The sequence below is a fragment of the Macrobrachium rosenbergii genome, chromosome 41 (assembly GCF_040412425.1).
Source record: "Macrobrachium rosenbergii isolate ZJJX-2024 chromosome 41, ASM4041242v1, whole genome shotgun sequence".
Classification (NCBI taxonomy): Eukaryota; Metazoa; Arthropoda; class Malacostraca; order Decapoda; family Palaemonidae; genus Macrobrachium; species Macrobrachium rosenbergii.
In genome coordinates this window covers 80,255,623-80,275,805 of record NC_089781.1, presented here as the reverse complement: position 1 = coordinate 80,275,805, position 20,183 = coordinate 80,255,623, and the positions used below count along the sequence as shown (strand labels likewise).

General features: G+C 37.0%; 1 protein-coding gene across 16 annotated transcripts in view; it reads left to right on the top strand.

Moving 5' to 3' along the window:
• The window catches only part of pum (pumilio), a 393,939-nt gene that overhangs the window by 103,680 nt on the left and 270,076 nt on the right, over positions 1–20,183 (top strand). For 10 of the 16 annotated variants that reach the window (XM_067084466.1, XM_067084471.1, XM_067084463.1 and 7 more), the window contains one exon: positions 1,922–2,011. The exons of the other annotated variants lie outside the window; for them this stretch is intronic. In XM_067084466.1, coding sequence (XP_066940567.1) covers positions 1,922–2,011 — 90 coding nt within the window. The remainder of the gene's footprint in view (positions 1–1,921; positions 2,012–20,183) is intronic. 16 annotated transcript variants of the gene reach the window in all.

Below are 20,183 nucleotides of genomic sequence, written 5' to 3'. Positions count from 1 at the left end.
ATTGTGGTGGTTTTTACTTTGACTTCAATAGGAAAAGTTCGTAAATGGACTTTCTAATAACTTTTGAAAAGGAAGATGGAACATGAGGACTTGTCTGCTTGAGATAGCCACGTGGAAGTTCGTTAATTCCTACTTTTGTAACTTCCGACAAAAAACGGTCATGAGTGCCGCGGTGGTGCATTCAACTTTTTAGATAAACTACATTCCTGCGCTGAGGCTCAAACAAACTATCCCCTTTGGTTGTAGGAAACTGGTTCCAAGAAACAGTCATTGTACCCTTAGATTGGTACACTGCATGATGTTTACTGCTCGTGATTTCCTTTGTACAGAATACCCTGTTCGGAAGATCACAGGCGACCTGTGGCCCTACATTGGTTTTCAATTAATAGTCATCGTTAAAAGTTATTTAAAAGTTTGATTATTTTATTTTTATATTGAAATGATTCTTTTTCATTTCTGCTGGTTGGGCTTACTTTTACATATATCTCTTGTAATGGAGGTTTTCGGTTTTACTTTGTGGTCAGTGTTTTACATAGGCATCTGTAATAATTTGGGTTGACTTAAACTGAAAAATTTCTCGTCATATTTGAAGTGGTCTTCAAAGACAATATATTCTCCAGAGCTACTATGTTTGTCACTAAAGATTAGGCTTTGAAGTCCAGTTCCATCAGACTGACTTACACTAGGTCTCATGAGATGCTTTTCTCTGTCATTATGGATTTATACTTGAAATGATCTGAGCTATGCATCTGAATTCTAAACAAACTGTTCGTCACTGTGCTGTAGTGCCTTGATAAAGGGTGGCCCCGTAGGGTTATGATGCCGTCAGTGCGCCTCGTGCGGTGCACTGTAGGCATTACCAAAGGTTCTCTGCAGCGTCCCGTCGGCCCGAAGCTGCAACACCTTCCATTCCTTTTTACTATTGTAACAACATATTCTCTTTCTTCCATCTTACTTTCCACCCTCTCCTAACAATTATTGGTTCAGTGCAACTGCGAGGTTTTCATCCTTTTATACCTTTCAAACCTTTTTGTTCTTAATTTCTCTTTTACTGTCAGTTAACGTTTCAGCGCTGAATGACCTCATAGGTCCCAGTGCTTTGTCTTTGGCCTAAATTTTGTATTGATAAAGTGGTACTTGTTGATTTGCGTGAATGAATTACTTTCTATAAAGTGCGTAAAGCTGTTTGAGCTCAATATAGGTCGCTCACTTAAATATTTTAATGTATACCTTGCACATGCATACAGTCGTATAACATCACCGTCTGGAATTATTTTCATACTGAAAATCATTACTTAGGTTCAGGTTAATTTCACTTTAATGACAATTGATGTGATTAAGCACCAGTTTATCGCGCTCGTACGATTTATCGCTTGGGATTCCCTAGTCAAGGTCCATATATCAGCCCTTTTCATAGTAATCTTGGAGTGCAGAGTACTCTTGTGTACTTGGAGGAAGTGAAATCCGGGTAATTTCTTTCCAAACCAAGCCGCTATAATGGAACAATCTCGTTAATTTTTAGTTTGTTGTGAAGATTTCTCACGATAGCGTGTGAATTTTTGGTGATTATGATTGTTTTTCTTTTCGTTCTTTCTTTTGTATTTGGCGCCCTCACACAAATATATACACATTTATATATGCAGTATATATTATATAAATGTGAGTGTGCATTTTGTGACTTAAGCTTCAGCCTCATGGAGGGCGAGGAAACCATATGGAAATACTTAAGACGTCCTCAGTTAATTTAGGTGATTGACTCCTTTGAAAGCCACTCTTGAGGTTTCAAAATAGATAGCGAAGAATATGTATCTACGTATTATATAATATACGTAATGTCCTTTTGGTGACTGACGTGAGATATCCGTTATGTGGAATTTTTTTAAAGACACCTCTAAATGATGATCTTGTTTTTGTCTTGCAGGTAAGTAGAGAAAAGGCGATGAATGGCAACGTGATATATAGCCGATTGGAGAATGGGAACATGAGGCCCCAAAATGTTACTCTAGGCCAGGTGAGTAACAGAGCTATAGGTCCCTCCTAAATCATGTGTGTCATCCTCCTTCTCTCTCACTCTCTCCCCCCCGCCCTCCACGTTCCCTCCCATTAGGTGTTATCCTTCCATCCGGGGTACTGTCCCGTAACCCCACGTCCTCCACAACTTCACCAACCCTCTCTCCCTGAGGTCTGATCAAGGGTTTGGTGGTTGTTGCTGTGATCGTTTGGTGTTGTTCGTCGGTGTGTGTGTGCGTGTGTTGTCATCTCAGTGTCGGCCTCGTGTGTGTTTCTGCTAGCTCTGTCTGTCTGTCTGTCTGTCTGTCTGTCTGTCTGCCATGTCTTATTTGTCTCGTAGCAGTGTTTAGGTATCGTGAGTGTCTGTGTGTGGGTCTCGAGAACGATAATTGGTGTGACTTCAGTTATTTCTTGTGGCGATTTCGGGTCTTTTATGCTGTTACTTTGAGAGAATTTTCACTCGTGTAATAATCTTCGGATAAAAGTTATAAACGTAGAGAAGATTCTTTTAAGGATTTATAGATAATTTGAAATTTTGTCGTTTGACTCTCTCTCTCTCTCTCTCTCTCTCTCTCTCTCTCTCTCTCTCTCTCTCTCTCTCTCTCTCTCTGATAGGTTTAAGTGTAGTACCTCTTTATTTGCCCTTAATTGTCTTTAAAATTCTGTATGTTCATTATTATCGTCATGGGACTGCTCGTGTGACAAAGTTTTCTTTTCTTGCATTATTTTGAAAAAATCTGTTGATGTCCACTTCCTTTAGTAGAGTTAGTTTTACTGTCGTATAAGTACTTTCGTTAGTTGTTTTTTACTGTTCATAGTTAAATGTGTCTTTTGTTTCTAGTAGGTCAAATGTACACAGATTTGGCCTTTGGTCACATGTGAAAATTGACCTTGTTTCATACTCGTATGTTAACATGTATGTCTTGGTTGTATGAATGTTATTTGTAATGAGGTTGTTGTTACATAAACTTGATATTTAATTTGTTTCGAATTAAATGAATTGTATTTTCAGGGTTTAATATCATGTATATCCTTATGTACGATTACATCCAAATAGGGATTATCATTTTCAACTTGATCCGCATCCTTTTTGTAGTTTGGCATGTATGTTGGTCTTATGAAAGACAGCAAGTTTTTATATATCCTTTGAAGAAATTGTTTCCTGTTGCATTACTCTTTAACAACAAAAGGGATAACATTTCCCATGTGTAGATGACTTGATTGTATTGGTCTGTTACTAAGGAAATTATCTTGGTGTATCACAAAGGAATCCAGCTCATCACTGAAAATAAATGCTCAGATTGCACTGCTAAAGTAAACACGATTTTTCTGCTCTTTTATATTCTTGGACAAATTCTTAAGTTTTACATATCAATGCACTGCGTTAACGAAGTGGAATTTAAAGGGTCTAAAATTAGTTCATGACCTAATATGGACGCGCGCGCCTGCCAAACTTAGTTCAACTTATGATTAACAAATTTTTGGTTGTTGAATGTTATAACACTTTGGAAATATGAAAATGAAAATTACTTTTATTGTATTTTAAATATGACTGACCACCCCATAATTGTTAGCAACTGACAAACACTTGGAACAGAAGTTTTAGGTGATTAATATTTCGAAGTAGACAGTATTATGCCAATGAAATCAACTCGTACTATCATCGATGTACTTTTCCAGTAGCCTGTTGCAATACTGTACGTGTAATTTGCGGTGTAGCCAGATGCAGCAGTTGTGTTGCGGGATGTGTTGCATTACTTACAGGAAACAACAAAGCTTTAAGGCTAATTTGTTGCTCTAAACGTTTCTCAGAAGTTTATCATGAGATGAATGTTTACTGTATTCAGATGGAGAATTTTGCGTTTTAAGTGCGTCAGGAGACCAGACGGGTATGGCTGCTTTGATAGACAGACGGTTGGAAGATTTGGGACAGACAAAGGAAGGTAGAGGCCCGATTCTGCGCCAGGAAACTGGATGGCATGAAGGACTAATGAAACAAACCTTGAGTTCACAATGTCAGCACATTTTGTCTGGGACTGCAAAGCCGACTAGTAGAAAATAAACCGAGCTTTTGAAGGACAACTCTCAGCAGGTTTTGGAAAATTGATGTCCAGAGTAATGCCCCTTCGACTTGCATGGTTTCTTGGTACACCTACTAGGATGGCAAACCGTAGACAAGGCGGTAATTCTTATTTATAATCAAAACTTGTATTTTCTGTACGGATCTGGTAATTCGTATCACATGGCTTCCGTACGGGGTTAGTGCCGTCAATGCACCTCATGCGGTGCACTGTAGGCATTATTTAAGGTTCTTTGCAGCGTCCCCTCAGCCCCTAGCTGCAACCCCTTTCATTCCGTTTACTGTACTTATTTTTTTATTCTCTCTTCTCCCATCTTACTTTCCACCCTCTCCTAACTATTTTTTAATAGTGCAACAGCGAGGTTTTCCTCCTGTTACACTTTTCAAATTTTTCAGTCAATTTCCGTTTCAGCGTTGAATGACCTCATAAGTCCCAGCGCTTGACCTTTGCCATAAATTCTATATTTTATTCTATTCTATTCTTATCACGTGGCAAAGAGGGAGGAGGATTGTTATTATGGAATGCCTCTTGAATATCTTGAGTTCCAGGCAACTGTACGGTTCAGAAAATAATCCTTAATACCTTTTGAAAGGAAAATATCTTGATCTTATCTAGCATTGGTGTTGCTTAGTGTCTTAGTTACTGTTTCTATAGCAACCGTGTTAAAAAAAAGGAATTGGTTATCTATAATACTTTTTCCTGGTTGATATATTAATAGTAACACCCTGTAAATCGATAGTCAGTTTTTACCTCTACGAGCAGGCTGAACATATCAACGTGTTGAATATAAGCACATATGCATATTTGAAAGCGGGCACGCCAACACGAGGTACATTCATATATCTTCTTTTCTTTATCTTCAGCTTTGCCCATCTTTATATGGGGTCGCTGTTTGTTATTAGTCTTCTCCATCTTCTGCGATCATGCACCATTACCTCACTCACGTTCTTCTCCTGCATGTCCCTGTTAACTGTCTCCATCTCATTCTTGGTCTACCTCTCCTCCTTGTTCCAGGCACTTCCATATTCATGGTTCTTTTTACATACAGAATCCTCCTCTCTTCTCATAACATGTCAAAACCATTGTAATCGTCTCTGTTGCAGCTTCTTTGATATTTCTGTAACTTTCACCGTCCCTCTTATGAAGTCATTCCTTATCCTGTCTCCTCTTGTCACTCCGCACATCCAACGCAGCATTCTCATTTCTGCCACTTCCATCTTTCTCTTTTGTGCTTTCTTCATAGGCCATGTTTCACAACTATACATCAACGCAGGTCTGACAATGCTCTTGTACATTTTTCCCTTCATCTTTACATTAAATCTTTTGTCACATAACACACCTGATGTTTTCCTCCAATTGCGCCAAGCTGATTGTATTCTGTGATTCACTTCCTCCTCCTTCCTCCACATTCATATATATGTATGTATGTATATATATATATATATATATATATATATATATATATATATATATATATATATATATATATATATATATATATGTGTGTGTGTGTGTGTGTGTGTGTGTTTGTGTGTGTGGGTACTCATGTGAAAATTTTGTTTCTTTTTATACATAAGGGTGATGCTTTTATGATAACTACAATTGAAGGAAAAAAGACAAATCATTTGTCTTGCTATGCGCTCTCAGTATTTACCATTTGAGTGTTTGTTGAACCAATACATTTCTCTTGTTGAGGTAGTGCCCTATCTGTTAGGGATGGAACCGATAACAAGGTAAATACACACACACACACACTCTCTCTCTCTCTCTCTCTCTCTCTCTCAGTTCCTCGTTGGGTGAGTCGGTTGAGTTGTGGGCTAGCACTCAATATGCCCGAGTTCGAGTCTCCGGCTGGCTAATGAAGAATTAGTTATTTATTTTTGGTGATAAAATTCATTTCGCGCTATAATGTGGTTCGATTCCACAATAAGCTGTAGGTCCCGTTGCTAAGTAACCAATTGGTTCTGAGCCACGTAAAATAAGTCTAATCCTTCGGGCCAGCCCTAGGAGAGCTGTTAATCAGCTCAGTGGTCTGGTAAAACTAAGATATGCTTAACTCTCTCTCTCTCTCTCTCTCTCTCTCTCTCTCTCTCTCTCTCTCTCTCTCTCTCTCTCTCCGTGCGGGAAATAAAATTAAAATAAAAGTCGCCGAGGTTGATGTTTTATTGTGGTCGAATAATTTCTTATCACGGCATTCCCTCATTGAAATGTCAGTTGGACGTTGTTGGCTTTTCCTTAGTTGTAATTGGTTGTAAACGTGATCATTTATGGGTTTATGAATGAATAAACCATCTCACACGTACCATTAACCGTTGGTATTTATAAAGGCCGGGGCAGCAGGACTGAAGGACACCTCAGCTCCCTCCATGTGTCTCCTTGTATTGGCCGCGTCATTTGAATGAATTTGGATTCCGTTAGCGAGTTGAATTAAAAATATTTGTCGCGGCAACCTGTTAAAAACTTTATTTTTTCTTTTTTTTTTTTTTTAAGTGCGGTGAAAGAACCTCGAAAGTTTTGCCGAGGGAAACCCCTCGCGGTCCGAGACCTTAAATAGACTTTTAAACTAGTCTGGTGGGCGACTGCTCCAGTAATTACGAGGAGCTGTGTGATGTTTGCTGTTATTATTATTGCTGCTGTTTGTTTTCTGATAGGTTGTGTTGCTGCTGGAAGTGGTCGCTTTTTTCGGCTTTGCTTTTGTTCATGGTCACTTTGTTGCTGTTTCAGTCTTTGGTATCACTGCTCTCTATTTGTATTTTTGTGTATTACTGCTGTGGTTATGACTGTTTTTGTGAATTGGATTTGTTAATGTTATTACTCCGATTCTTGCTGTGTTATTAGTAATGCAATAACTGTTGCTATAATGCTGTTATCAGATATTAATATTTATAGTTATTAGTGTTTATTAAAGTGTTGCCTTAGCTTAAGCACTAATCTAGCTGCAGTGGCGATGTTTACTTTGGATAATCAAGATATTATGTTTTCCTTTTATGTAAGACTATAGTTTGTTTTTGTTGAACGCGCTGTTCGTGTTAAATGTATATAAATGTACATAGCTTATTCGTGCAGTGTAAAATTTCTAGGCTTATGGTTTATGTATAAATTTCCATTAGATTATACATTTTGTTTTAAATATCCTTGATTCTTGGAACGCCCTAAATTATTGCTGACACCAAATTCCTTTGGTATCATGCAAACGTGTAATGAGATCGCTCAGTCCTATGCCCAGTGCTCCCAAATGGAGTTAAAGAAGATTGTGCGCTCTTGCGTTTTGTATTAGTTGGAGGTTACCCATCCGAATACCGACCAAATCCAATTTTTCACGCCATCATTGTTCGAAACTTGCATTCATTGGTGGTGAATCATTCAATACCGCTTAATTCAGCATCGGCTGAAGATCCAATATGCTCATCGTCAGATCATCGGAAAGTTATTCCCGATTTGTGGTGGATTTCAATCCTGATCAAGTCTTAGAGTAAAATGTACTAATGCTACTTAGCAAAAGAATTTTCTGAACCGTTTAATGGTTGCTGAATACTTTTAGAATCGGTCCACCTTTCCCTCGGGGTACAAGGTTACTGAGAGAGAGAGAGAGAGAGAGAGAGAGAGAGAGAGAGAGAATCACGTTTCAAGACCATTTAACCTAGTTGTTACCCATCACTAGTTTAACCATTTAGAATTTTTTTTAACAGTAGTGGTTTCGATATATTTTATAGTTTCATGCTTTTGCGTAATTCATGATAAATGAGCGAACTTGATGATTCTCTCTCTCTCTCTCTCTCTCTCTCTCTCTCTCTCTCTCTCTCTCTCTCTCTCTCTCTCTCTCTCTGCATGGCTAAAGGCAGCGTGAGATCTATCGTGATATTACCGCGTCTCATTTTTTTTCTCCAGAAATTCCCGTAATTCGACGATTTTACAATTCGTTACCGGAACTTAAAAAGTTCCGTCGAAATATATATATCTTAAAATATATACTTCTTAAAAAGTTCCGTCGAATTATATTTCTTCAGAAGGCGTCGAAATTTATTTCCGTGATAGTTTTTGTCTCGTATCCTGCTTGATATTCGTTTTGGGGAAAACCTTCGCCGGTTTTGGGTTAGACGATCGATCGTGTGTGTGTGTGTGTGTGTATGCGTGTGTGTATGTATGCGTGTATGTATTCATGCATGCGTGCATGCATGTATGTATGTACGTATGCATGTAGGTGCGCGCGTGTATGTGTGTGTGTGTGTTTGTGCGCGCGAGATTAGAGCGAAAATCCTTGTCCAGCTGAGCCCCCTTTACCAGTGTAAGCCAGACACAGCTATGTTTGTTTATTGGGGGCAGGATATGGGGGGCGGGGGGAGCAGGGGACTGACTACGCTTAATCGAGCTGGGACAAGAGGGGTCCCTCACTGGAGGTAGGAGAAAAGAAATTCTAGACTCCCCCATTAACCCTAGATAACTACTGGCTCACTATCTCTCGATATAAATAGAACGGAATATTTTTGGTCATTTTGGTGTGCTTGTTAGACTTACATCATATCAGTGATGAGACGATAAGAAACAGTCATCTACGCGAATTTTATTTAAAAGATAACCCCCTACATGGGCGAGTGACGAAATTTTTCTTCGATTGAAAGGTTATAATTACAGGTGTGGATTTTTTTTTTTACATTGCATGTTGCTCTCATGATTATTTTCCATTTAATTTCTCCTGAAGACGGGGAAACTTATGAACAAAATTGTTTCAGTATTGCACGTTGTATTATTGGGCTATTTCGTATTGGTTTCGTTGCATACAAGGTGCCATTATGAATTTCGTTAGGTTGCAGTACTTAATTTGTATTTTGCCTTGATGATATAACAGAGGCGAAAAATACAAGCCACCATATTACATTGTTGTATCAGTATTTCATTCGTAATATATTTCAGAATTCCAAAATACCAAAGTTTTTTCATCAAAAGTCTCAGATATGCCTTCCTTTATTTGCGAGCTCTAAAAGCTTTCAACACTATAAAAGGGTAGAGGGCAAATGGTCATGAGCTCTGGGCTCTACGTTTGTAATTCGGCGCCCCTTTTTCTTGCGCATGCGCGTTCGTCGGGTCCGGGAGGTTCCCATAAGAAGAGGAGATTGGGGATGAAGGCTTGTTTTGTCGAGGGATTTTGCGGTATTATGTTGGTTTCATTTCTTACGGAGTGGGAGTAGAGTTGGGTTCTGTGCTTGGTACGGGCCCAGTCACCTGGGCGTCGAATTGGGATTAGACCAGGTACCAAGTGACCTTTTGTCGTTAAACTATATTATTATTATTATTATTATTATTATTATTATTATTATTATTATTATTATTATTATTATTATTAATGTAGTTTCACATAAGGAGAATTTTGTAGCGTCGTTTTGAAAACAGAGTGAATTGTTTGATGACGACCAATAGTAAAAGTAAAGGCATGGACTCATGACATTTCCCTTGTATTTTTTTTTTTTCGAAACCCCTGTGCCGTCATGCAAATTCAAAATGCCTGGTGCTCACACAACCATTGATCGGACCGGTTCAGTTGATTGTCCGCCTGGCGTTTAACTGCTATGTTTTAATGTGAACGAGCTTGAAAATCATTAGTATTGACGAGAATAAAAAAAATCATGAGAATAAAAAGAATCCTTTGAATTGATGAGAATGAAATATCATTAGAATTGATGAGAATAAAAAATCATTAGAATTGATGAGAATAAAAAAAATCATTAGAATTGATGAGAATAAAAAATTGTTAGAATTGATGAGAATAAAGAATTGTTAGAATTGATGAGAATAAAAAATTATTAGAATTGATGAGAATAAAAAATTAAATTGATGAGAACGTGTCATTAGAATTGATGAGAATAAATAAATCATCAGAATTGATGAGAATAAAAAATCATATTGATAAAAATAAAAAATCATTAGAATTGACGAGAATAAAAAATCATATTGATAATAAAAAATCAGTAGATTTAATGAGAATAAAAAAAATCATTAGAATTGATGAGAATAAAAAATGGAAATTGAGAATAAAATATCATTAGACTGAAATGTCATTAAAATTGATGAGAATAAAAAGTTAGAATTGATGAGAATGTCTGCTTTTATGTTGTAAGTGTATTATTAAATTGTGTATTAGAAGTCTCTCTCTCTCTCTCTCTCTCTCTCTCTCTCTCTCTCTCTCTCTCTCTCTCTCTCTCTCTCTCTCTCTCTCTCTCTCTCTCTCTCTCTCTCTCTCCCCAAGTCGGTCAGATAGGACATTGTTGCATTCAATAACCGTTCCATGTGATGACCTAAATCCTCGTACTGGAGGACTTGGTAACCCACCCAACATTGAAAGAGTATAACCATTCTTCAGGTTAAATTTCTCTCTCTCTCTCTCTCTCTCTCTCTCTCTCTCTCATACATATTCAGAATTAATTCTTTAAGGAATAAGATCATATTCTTTATTCTGATTTCTCTCTCTCTCTCTCTCTCATACATATTCAGAATTAATTCTTTAGTTGATGAGATCATATTCTCTCTCTCTCTCTCTCATACATATTCAGAATTAATTCTTTAGTTGATGAGATCATATTCTCTCTCTCTCTCTCTCTCTCTCTCTCTCTCTCTCTCTCTCTCTCTCTCTCTCTCTCTCTCTCTCTCTCACATACATATTCAGAATTAATTCTTTAGTTGATGAGATCATATTCTTTATTCTGATTTCTCTCTCTCTCTCTCTCTCTCTCTCTCTCTCTCTCTCTCTCTCTCTCTCTCTCTCTCTCTCTCTAATTTAATTCCTTGAGGAATGAGGTCACGTTCATTATTCTGATTTATATTTTTTTTTATTCTGGTAAGTATTTCTTGTCAGATTGTCAAAACTGCACCACGGTTCGTACACAAACGGGACTGAATCATGACTATTTGTGGTGGCGGTTATTATTGTTTTCGACGGTCTTCAACTTTTTTGTTTAACATTTTTACTATAGGTCAGTTGTAACGGGAAAAATGAATATAATGAACCAGTTTTGAATACTGTGTGTGTGTTTGTCTTTTGGGTCGGGGGTCGACAGACGTAAAGTATTTTTACGCTACTTTTAGTTTTGCTGGGAATATCTGTTATAATTTTATTTTGATTTTTTAAAGGTTTTACTTTAATGATTATAATTAGACGCATCCTTTTTATCTTTGCTCATTTACCTAACAGTTATAATGCAGTAATGTTAGTGTTATTTAGAAATATATTTTTAAAAAAGAGAGATATATGGCCCCCCTGTGTCATTTGTGTGCACCCCCAATTTAATAAACCTTTGGCATAAAATTGGTAAAGTGCTATGTATTAAAAAGTAAAGAAAACACATGGTAAATGTGTATGTATATATGTTATATAATTATATAATATATACATATATATATATATATATATATATATATATATATATATATATATATATATATATATATATATATATATATATATAAACAAAGGGATAAACTGTATAAATACAGTATACGAGAATAAAAAAATAAAATCAAGGAAAAAACTAAGTTAATTAATGCTCGAGTTCCTGAATGAAAGTTAATGTGCAGCACGCAGCATCTGTTTTTTCCGTAGCATTGATGTTTTAAAGCGCCGAACCATATGTTGCGTACGCAAGTGAGCAAGTGAGTATTCAGTCATTTTTGACAAACTTCGGCGTTAATGGTTTTTGTTGCGCGTCGACGAGACAAACAAGCCTGAATGTTAATGCAGAGACATGACCCGGTCATATCTGTTCACTTTGTTTATTTGCCCAAACATTGTGACCACGCTTATCTGTGTTTTCATATCTTTTGATTTCTTTGCATTTTTAAGTAGGATAAGAGGTCATTGAGGCTCTGAAAAGGAAGTATATATATATATATATATATATATATATATATATATATATATATATATATATATATATATATATATATATTTTATTATATATTATATATATATTATATATATATAAACTTATATGTATATAATACTACCATAGCCATTGTTAGTGTTTTAATATTTTCATTGTTAACCAAAATGGCGTAGAATTTTGTTTGGGATAGGGCCTAAAATTTGGTCCATTAACATAGCAAACTTCGATAGAATATGATGCATATAGACGAAGTCGAAACTGGAAAAAACAAAATAAGAAGAGCCGTGCTTGCTGTACGTATATGCAGAGAAAGCTAAGTAGAAATAATAATAATAGGTTTATTCAGCCCTTGACATCAAGTTGAATGCATTCAGTACAATCAAGTGGTTAAGTTTTCAATATATTTCTATTATTATAATTTAAACTTTGCGGTCAGTGTTTGTTTGGTGCGCGTGCATTACTCGTACATGTAACAAACTTTTCAGTACATTTAATAGGACAAACAACAACATCGTACTACATTTTATTATTGCTCATCCTGGGGTTTAAGCACGCATGCACATGATTATATAAAAACATCTGTTTTTTTATGCTGTTTACCCTTTTTAATTTACATAAATGTTGTATTATAAACTCGAATCTTTCAAGGCTTCCTTACTTTTACTGTTTTCTTATTTTTCCATTTTTCTTTTGCGTCTATTTTGCCTTTTATTGTTTTTCTTCTCTTTTCATCCTCCCAAATACCCGCTGTCTTTAATATCCTTTTTCATTTTCCAAATTTATATTTTTGTAATCCCTTCTTTCATCATATTTTTCGGATCACCATTTTTCCCTTACCGTCTTATTCCTCCGCATTTAAGTTTTCCTTATACTATATTCTGATATTCTTATATGACTTAACCCTATATTCCGCCATCTTAATCTTTCATCTTTCTCCCTAATTGTGATATCCTTATTTTGAAATTTTAAACTTTTCTTCCACTCATCACTACATAACCCATATTCCGCCATCTTAATTTTCCCATTTCACTCATTCCAGCCCCTTTATATTCCAACCCCCCCTAATTCCAACATCTGTATTCCAGCCCTCCCCTCCCCTCCGCCACGGGCCTCCTCCCATCTTTATATTTTGAGTGTCGAGATTTTTTGGAGTTATATTTGGACTAGGAAAAAAAAGGGGGAGGAGGGGGGAAGGGGACTTGTGGGTAAGTTTCCTTAATGTAGTCGTTAGCATGCGAGCGCGTAAGTGCCCTTGCATTCATGCACTCACGCACACTCGCGGAAGAAAGTGATTTATTGGAGGGAGCGTGGGAGTGGCAGAATGTGGCCCTGTTTCTGTTTTTTATTTTGGTTTCACAGATTGTGGAATTCGTATGCAAATGGTGATATTGTTATTCAGGGGTAAATGAAACTCGTTGGTATTGTTGGTTTTCTGTATAGTTATTTTAATTTTATTTTGTGTGTGACATTGTCTAATAGTTTTATACAGAAGAATCTACAAATTCGGGGTTGATAAACCCTCACAAGAATACGAAGTTATGGTGAATTCCATCATTTATTATCTTTGTTATTATTGCTGCTTGCTTGCCTACTTTTATTTTTTTTCTTATTACTTATTATTATTGTTGCTTGATTGCTTATTACTTCATTTTCTTGCTGGCTAAGTTACCGACATGTCATAATTGGGTCACTGAGCAGACGTTGAATCGAGTCGTCACTTTCCATTTTCATCATGGTTTTTCCTGGGTTTTATCTCTCTCTCGTATTCCGTTGTCCCCTTTTTTTATACATCCAGTCCTCGCTATTGTCTCCCCTTACATTTCCGTTGTTTGCCCATGTACCCTCCTCCTCCTCCTCCTCCTCCTCCTCCATTGTTCTTTGCCATCTCCATCCTGTTATTTATTGGAGCGCCATTTTTTTCATCTTTTTTCATATCTTGTTTTCGTGTTGCCAAGGTTGAGAAAGATCAGTCATTTCATTTTGCCCATTATCTTTCCCATTCTCATTTTAAGGGAACATTTTCATGAGCTTTTTCAGTAATTTTTTTTTTCTGTCCCTCTGCCTCTTCTGGCCTTATTTTTTCACATTTGACGATGTCTACGGTTTTCCTCAAAGGTGTTCGCTGGGAAGATTTATTAGCATTATTACCCTCGCTAACGAAGTAGGGAGGTGGTGCTGTTTTTACCTTGCTGTGTATTGAAACAAAGGTTTTATTATTATTATTATTATATCTGATGGTGTAGCAGACATATGTGGTTGCTATAGGAATTTATTATTATTATTATTATTATTATTATTATTATTAGTACGTTCGTTGTTTTCTTGATTCTTTTTTGCATTTCTCATGTATTGGGAGTAGTACTGGTTAACTCTCAAATGTACTTGGTTTTTGTATTTATATTTTTAAGTCGCCTTCTGTATCACGTCTCCTACCTTTCGCATTTAAACACACCAGTTGTGCACTGCCTGTTTTAAACCAAGATACGTGAAGTACATGGAGCTCTGTGCTGTCTCATAATACAAAAGTCGCGAAACGTTTGTGGCTTATTTCATTGCTAACGCTTTTAAACTGACATTCGCCATCGTTTATGCACGGAGAGACCGTCGACTCCAACGTATCAACTGCCATTGTTTGTCCCCTTGTGTTGACATTTCGGCTGCGTTCGGACTTCCGCCTTGTGACTTCCGCTTCCTTTTCGACTGAAGCTCGTATGCACACGGCCACGTTATGAAGACATCGACCACCGAGATGCAGTGCTTTTCAAAATTGAATCCTGAAGTCTGTTTGCTTTCACCTTATTTGTAGCTCTGTACGATTATGTTTGAACTGCCTCTTTCCACTTGTTTATTGTTTTTTCACTCCCCCGGGAGTTAGGGTTCAATTTTACATGCAGTGCAGGCGAGGCATTGCATTCAAGGCTCTAATTACTTCCCTTCAGCCATTCCATATTTTATTTGGACGTGCCTATGTAGCGTAAACAGGGACATTTGGGAGGCAAGGATTATATATGTGGTGTTTGTTTTAAGTTTCTTAATTAAGGTTTTTCTGTGTTAAAACGTATATAAGTTCACTTTTCTTAGTTTTCTCGATTTAGATTGAATTTTGCGTTCGTAGAGATGCTCTACAAATAAAATTGGGCTTGTCAGGTGTATATCATATAGGAGAGAGCCCAGAATATTGCCTAAACAGGGTATGGGCGAATAATTGTGTGTTTTATTTTAGCCTACGGTAAATTTTCACAGCAGATATATTGAAAATCATGCTGAGCACCTAGCAATTTTTGCAATTATATAGGCTGGGGTTATTTACTACCATCTCAAAATATAAAGAAAAAAAGAAAGACTGTAGAAATTAAGGAAAAATTTGCAACGGAGATTGGATAAGGTTCATGGAACGTCCAACCCGTGAAGGGAAAGTCTGTCATAGATTAAGTAATGATGGTGATATTTTTTCAGATTGTAGTAAAGAACTTTGTATAATTATCATGATGTGAAACCTGTTTGTGAATAGGTTGCTTAGTCCGATCATAGTTTAGGATGTAATTTCATCTTCTTAAAACCGTTAGTGAATAGTGTGTGCGTATGTGTTCCTAATGGTGTTCAAGTTCCTGGTAATGTTGAAATTTGTAGAGAATTCATTATAGATTTGCCTTCATACTTCTCCGGGCTTATTATATTGAGCGTAATGTGAAAATTTCAACCCAGTTATGTTCACGATTGTTTAAACCGTGATGATACGAGCGAGATGTTGCTGTCTAATGGTGGTATGTAATTCCGAACCACTGTAAATGGAGTTGGAAATTAGGCAGGATGATTTCCATACCCCAGGATGTTTTTCGTCTTTAAGTTAAGGTATGATTTTAAATGGTCAATTATTAGAGAAATAAAATTTTGTGGGATTTGAAACAATACAGGTAGCAGTGCTTTAGAACATTTTAGGAAATGATAAGAGGGAGCCGTGCTTTAGAACACTTACTGTTTTTAAGGTATGTTCTAAGTCTGATATTATCATCCTTATCCTTGTTTTTTCCTAGAGAAGGCCATCCCGTAGGTAGTTGCTGTCGAAGTAAAGGAAATGTTTCTGGCAAAAGGAAACCCTTAGGTCGCTGTTCAGTAACACTACCAAACAAGTAAAAAGTGCGCCGAAGTTTCTCCGGCGCAATCGAGTTCTCTGTACAGTGTATAATTAGGGCCACCGAAAATAGATCGATCTGTCGGTAGTCTCGGTATAATGCTGTATGAGCCGCGGCCCATTAAACTCAGCCGGCCGTGGTGGCCTGTCCTGTATCGTTACCAGCAGCACGATTATGGCTAACTTTAACCATAAATAGAATAAAAACCACTGAGGTTAGAGGGCTACAATATGGTATGTTTGAACACTGGAGGGTGGATGATCAACATACCAATTTGCGGCCCTAAAGCGTCTGTGGGTTTTAAGATCTGAGGGCGGACAGAAAAAGTGCAGACAAAAAAGTGCGGATGGAAAGACAAAGCCCGGACAATAGTTTTCTTTTCAGAAAACTAAAAACTGTAAAAAATGTTGAAAAAAAGGTGAGTGATGAACCTGGAAACAAAAGATGTGTATATCATAAATTTTGTAAGAAATCGAAGACTGAATGAAAATGAGTTAAAATATTTTGAGTCGAATCATTTGCTGTGCCGCCGACCAGACGCGTGATTCAACCATTCCCCTCTCTTTCAGAAACTGTATGGTGACAAGGAGTCAGTTTTTGGCTTGTTGACATATGCGCTTTCTCTGTACCCTCGGGTTGATGCGTTCTTATGTAGTCTTCATTTATGGCGTGTTTTAGAAGCTGCTGATGGTCTCCCCTTCCAGTAATGAATAAGAGATTGACTCTTTATGAGAGAGAGAGAGAGAGAGAGGGCAAAATATTAAGCAAAAGGACTTAGCAAGAACGCGAATGCAGTACTTGAGGAAAGATGACTTTTTCTAAAAAAAAAAAAAAAAAGTTTCAAGAACATAAATTGCGTATTGGATAATTTTTACTATTTAACTGCAAGTACATAATTACAGGATCTTCATTCATTTTGATGACAGCATTCACGGAAAAAAAGCTTCCATTTATATTTTTTTTTTCAATAAAAATTTCTTGTGATTTATTTTGCATTTTATCGTAGTTTGAGACTCTTTTCAAAGGTTACTAGCCTGCATACATTTCTTTAGTAAACACAGGAAGAGGTATCTTTCAAAAGGTAGAAATGTTAGAAAAGTGCATTGTTTGTGAATATGCTGGTAAGTCAGCTCTCTCTCTCTCTCTCTCTCTCTCTCTCTCTCTCTCTCAACTGAAAATCATTTAATATATATACCTATTGTTGTTCTCTTCCTGTTTTGTTACCACTTCAGTTTTTTTTTTTCTCCGGCATTAGTTTTTTTAGGTTAACGTCCTTTTTATCGAGTTGATCCTCTCTCTCTCTCTCTCTCTCTCTCTCTCTCTCTCTCTCTCTCTCTCTCTCTCTCTCTCTCTCTCTCTCTGTGACTGCCCTGCAGAGAGGAAGGGTTGGAAGGTGACATGAAGTGAGGAGGAGGAGGAGGAGGAGGAGGAGGAGGAGGAGGAGGAGGATGTCAGTCGAAGGTAGAAAGGGAGACGGGTCTAAGAACTGGCATTAAAGGGGAAGGGCGCTAACGAAGGAATGGACGAGGGAAGACGAATTATGTCAGAATTCGTCAATGAACGAAGTTAATGATGATGTTGAAATTGAAGAAAAAAATTCGAGTTTTTTTTTAATGATTTAAAAGTTGCTTGTTTTCTAACAAGGAATTGTGTTTAAGAAAGCAAGTACCTTGTTGAATTTCTGGAAATTTAGGGCAAAACTATGTGAGTTTCCTAAATGATCAAAAGAAGCCTATTTTCATCAAAGAACATTGTTAAAAAAAGGAAGTAGTACTGTGTTGAATTTTCAGGAGTTATTCGAATTGACAGTGAATAATAGATTAAAACTAAGTCAAGCGAAAGGAAGACGAAAGCTCCTGTATTTTTATGTTAAAAAGATGCTCTAGTCTTAATTTGTATGATAGTTACAGGATTCTCGATTCTTCATTTTTTTGATAGTTAAAAGATTCTCGATTCTCAATTTGTATGATACTTACGTTACTTATTTAAAGACAAATTGCACACATTTTTCCAGAAATTCCGTCAGAAAATAACAATGCAAACTATATATCCTGAAAATAGAAAAATTCCTTTTTACCTTCGGCTCGTAAGTTTTCGACAGATATTCTTAGCAGAATTCTGGGAATTTGGGGAACTCCCAGAGTGATCTGAAGCATTAAGAGCTGAATTTGGAAGGACTGAGTTGGTGGGCTCGGCAGTTAGACTAATGTAGGATCTCTTAATGCACGGGTTATGATTGCACGGCAGTTTCAGAAGGTCCTGATTGAGTGCAAAGTGATTGCTGAACACACTTTGTTTCAGTATTTTGTTTTCTCTTAATAAGCGTTTATTTTGCAATTGCATGAAGGGCGACATTTGAATTCCATACCGTATAGACAAAGGTCTTCCATAACTATGACTGAGTAGGAATGACTCTTGAAACGGTGACTGAATTAAATATTCCAAAAAGTCAAATGACGTGGAAACTTCCAACTGAGAGTGAGTCATATGTTCCAGATATCAAAGAATGAAAACCCGTGCATTCTCAGAACGGAGGGGGAGAGACTGAGAATTCATGCATCAGGAGCCAGTGAGAGGGAGACTAAATAACGCTACAAATATTTAGCGCTTAATTGCGTCATGACCGTCTTCAATATTTGTTCTCTGGTTTGTTTGCGATTAGTATATTGCTATGTATGCATGTGGCTAATTCTCTCTCTCTCTCTCTCTCTCTCTCTCTCTCTCTCTCTCTCTCTCTCTCTCTCTCTCTGTATATATGTGCTTAGAATCTACTGGTCATTGTTTTACAAGGTACGTATGTAATTGCAAATAACCACAATGCCCTCTTAATTTCTTGATTTCCTCACACTTTTTGGCTACAGTTGTCACTACAAAACCTGAGATCCTTTGGGTCTCAGGCTTTGTCGTGACAGGCGTATCCAAAAAGCGTGAAAAAATTAGGTAGCTAGAGGGAGGCATTCGGGTTGTTACAATTACACACACACACACACCCCTAATATTTGTATGTTTATATGCATATATATATTATATATATATTTATGTATATGTATATAACAGTATTTAATATTATAAGAGTATTTTATATTTTTTCCACTCTATCCACCTCTATGTTATGTAACAGTATTTTACATTTTTTCCATTCTATTTCCACCTCTCTTATATAATAGTATTTTATATTTTTTCCATTCTTTTCCACCTCTATCTTACGGGCTGGTAGCATGAGCAAGAGCATAGGGTGACACATCTTAATAATCTGACAGCAACAACAAAAACTCGTGCCTGCAACCCATTGCAGTCCACTGACCACCCATATTCAAGATTCTCTGCTTAGGTCAACGAACGAGCAATTTGTTTTAACCGTTAAAAAGACCGCTTCTAAGCATTTTTTGTCTTCATGACCGTAAATAAAGGGTCCGGCCGTTGCCCCCGGTCTTGTGACGATGGAATCTTTTTGTCCTGATGAGAAATGGGACAAAGTTAAAGTGAGATCGATCGGTTGTGCAGCAAGGTCAGTGACCTTACCCTAGGGGGTGCTGCAACTCCATGTCATCATCCGGCCACTGAGCAGGATAGGGTTAGGCAAGGTCTAAAGAATACCAGGTCGACCCACGCGGAGGTAAATTGGGGGCGAGAGAGCGGGAGGGGGTGGGGTAATGGGGGTTTAATCTTTTGAGGAGGAAATTTTGTGACGTCAGACGGATCTAGTGTCCACACAGAACGCTCATTATCTTTTGCTAAATATTTTATATTTTCACAGAATATGGATTTAATTACTAATATTGATAACAGGAATTTCCACACATTTTTTCATAAAATCTAATGCTTGAAAAAAATTAGTATAGAAAAACCCACATCTTACGAAAAATGATCACTGTTGCCTACAACCAATTTGTGTCGATGAATCACACGTCTGTGATGTATCCCAGAATTAACCCAGGATGTATCCTATGAACAATGCTTATGCACTCTTTCGCAAAGATATGTTGTTTAAAAATCAATGTATTCAGATTCGTTACTAGGAAATTATGGAATTGAGAGTAAGCAGTTTTGAAAAGAAATACAATCATTCAGTGCACACAGCTAGA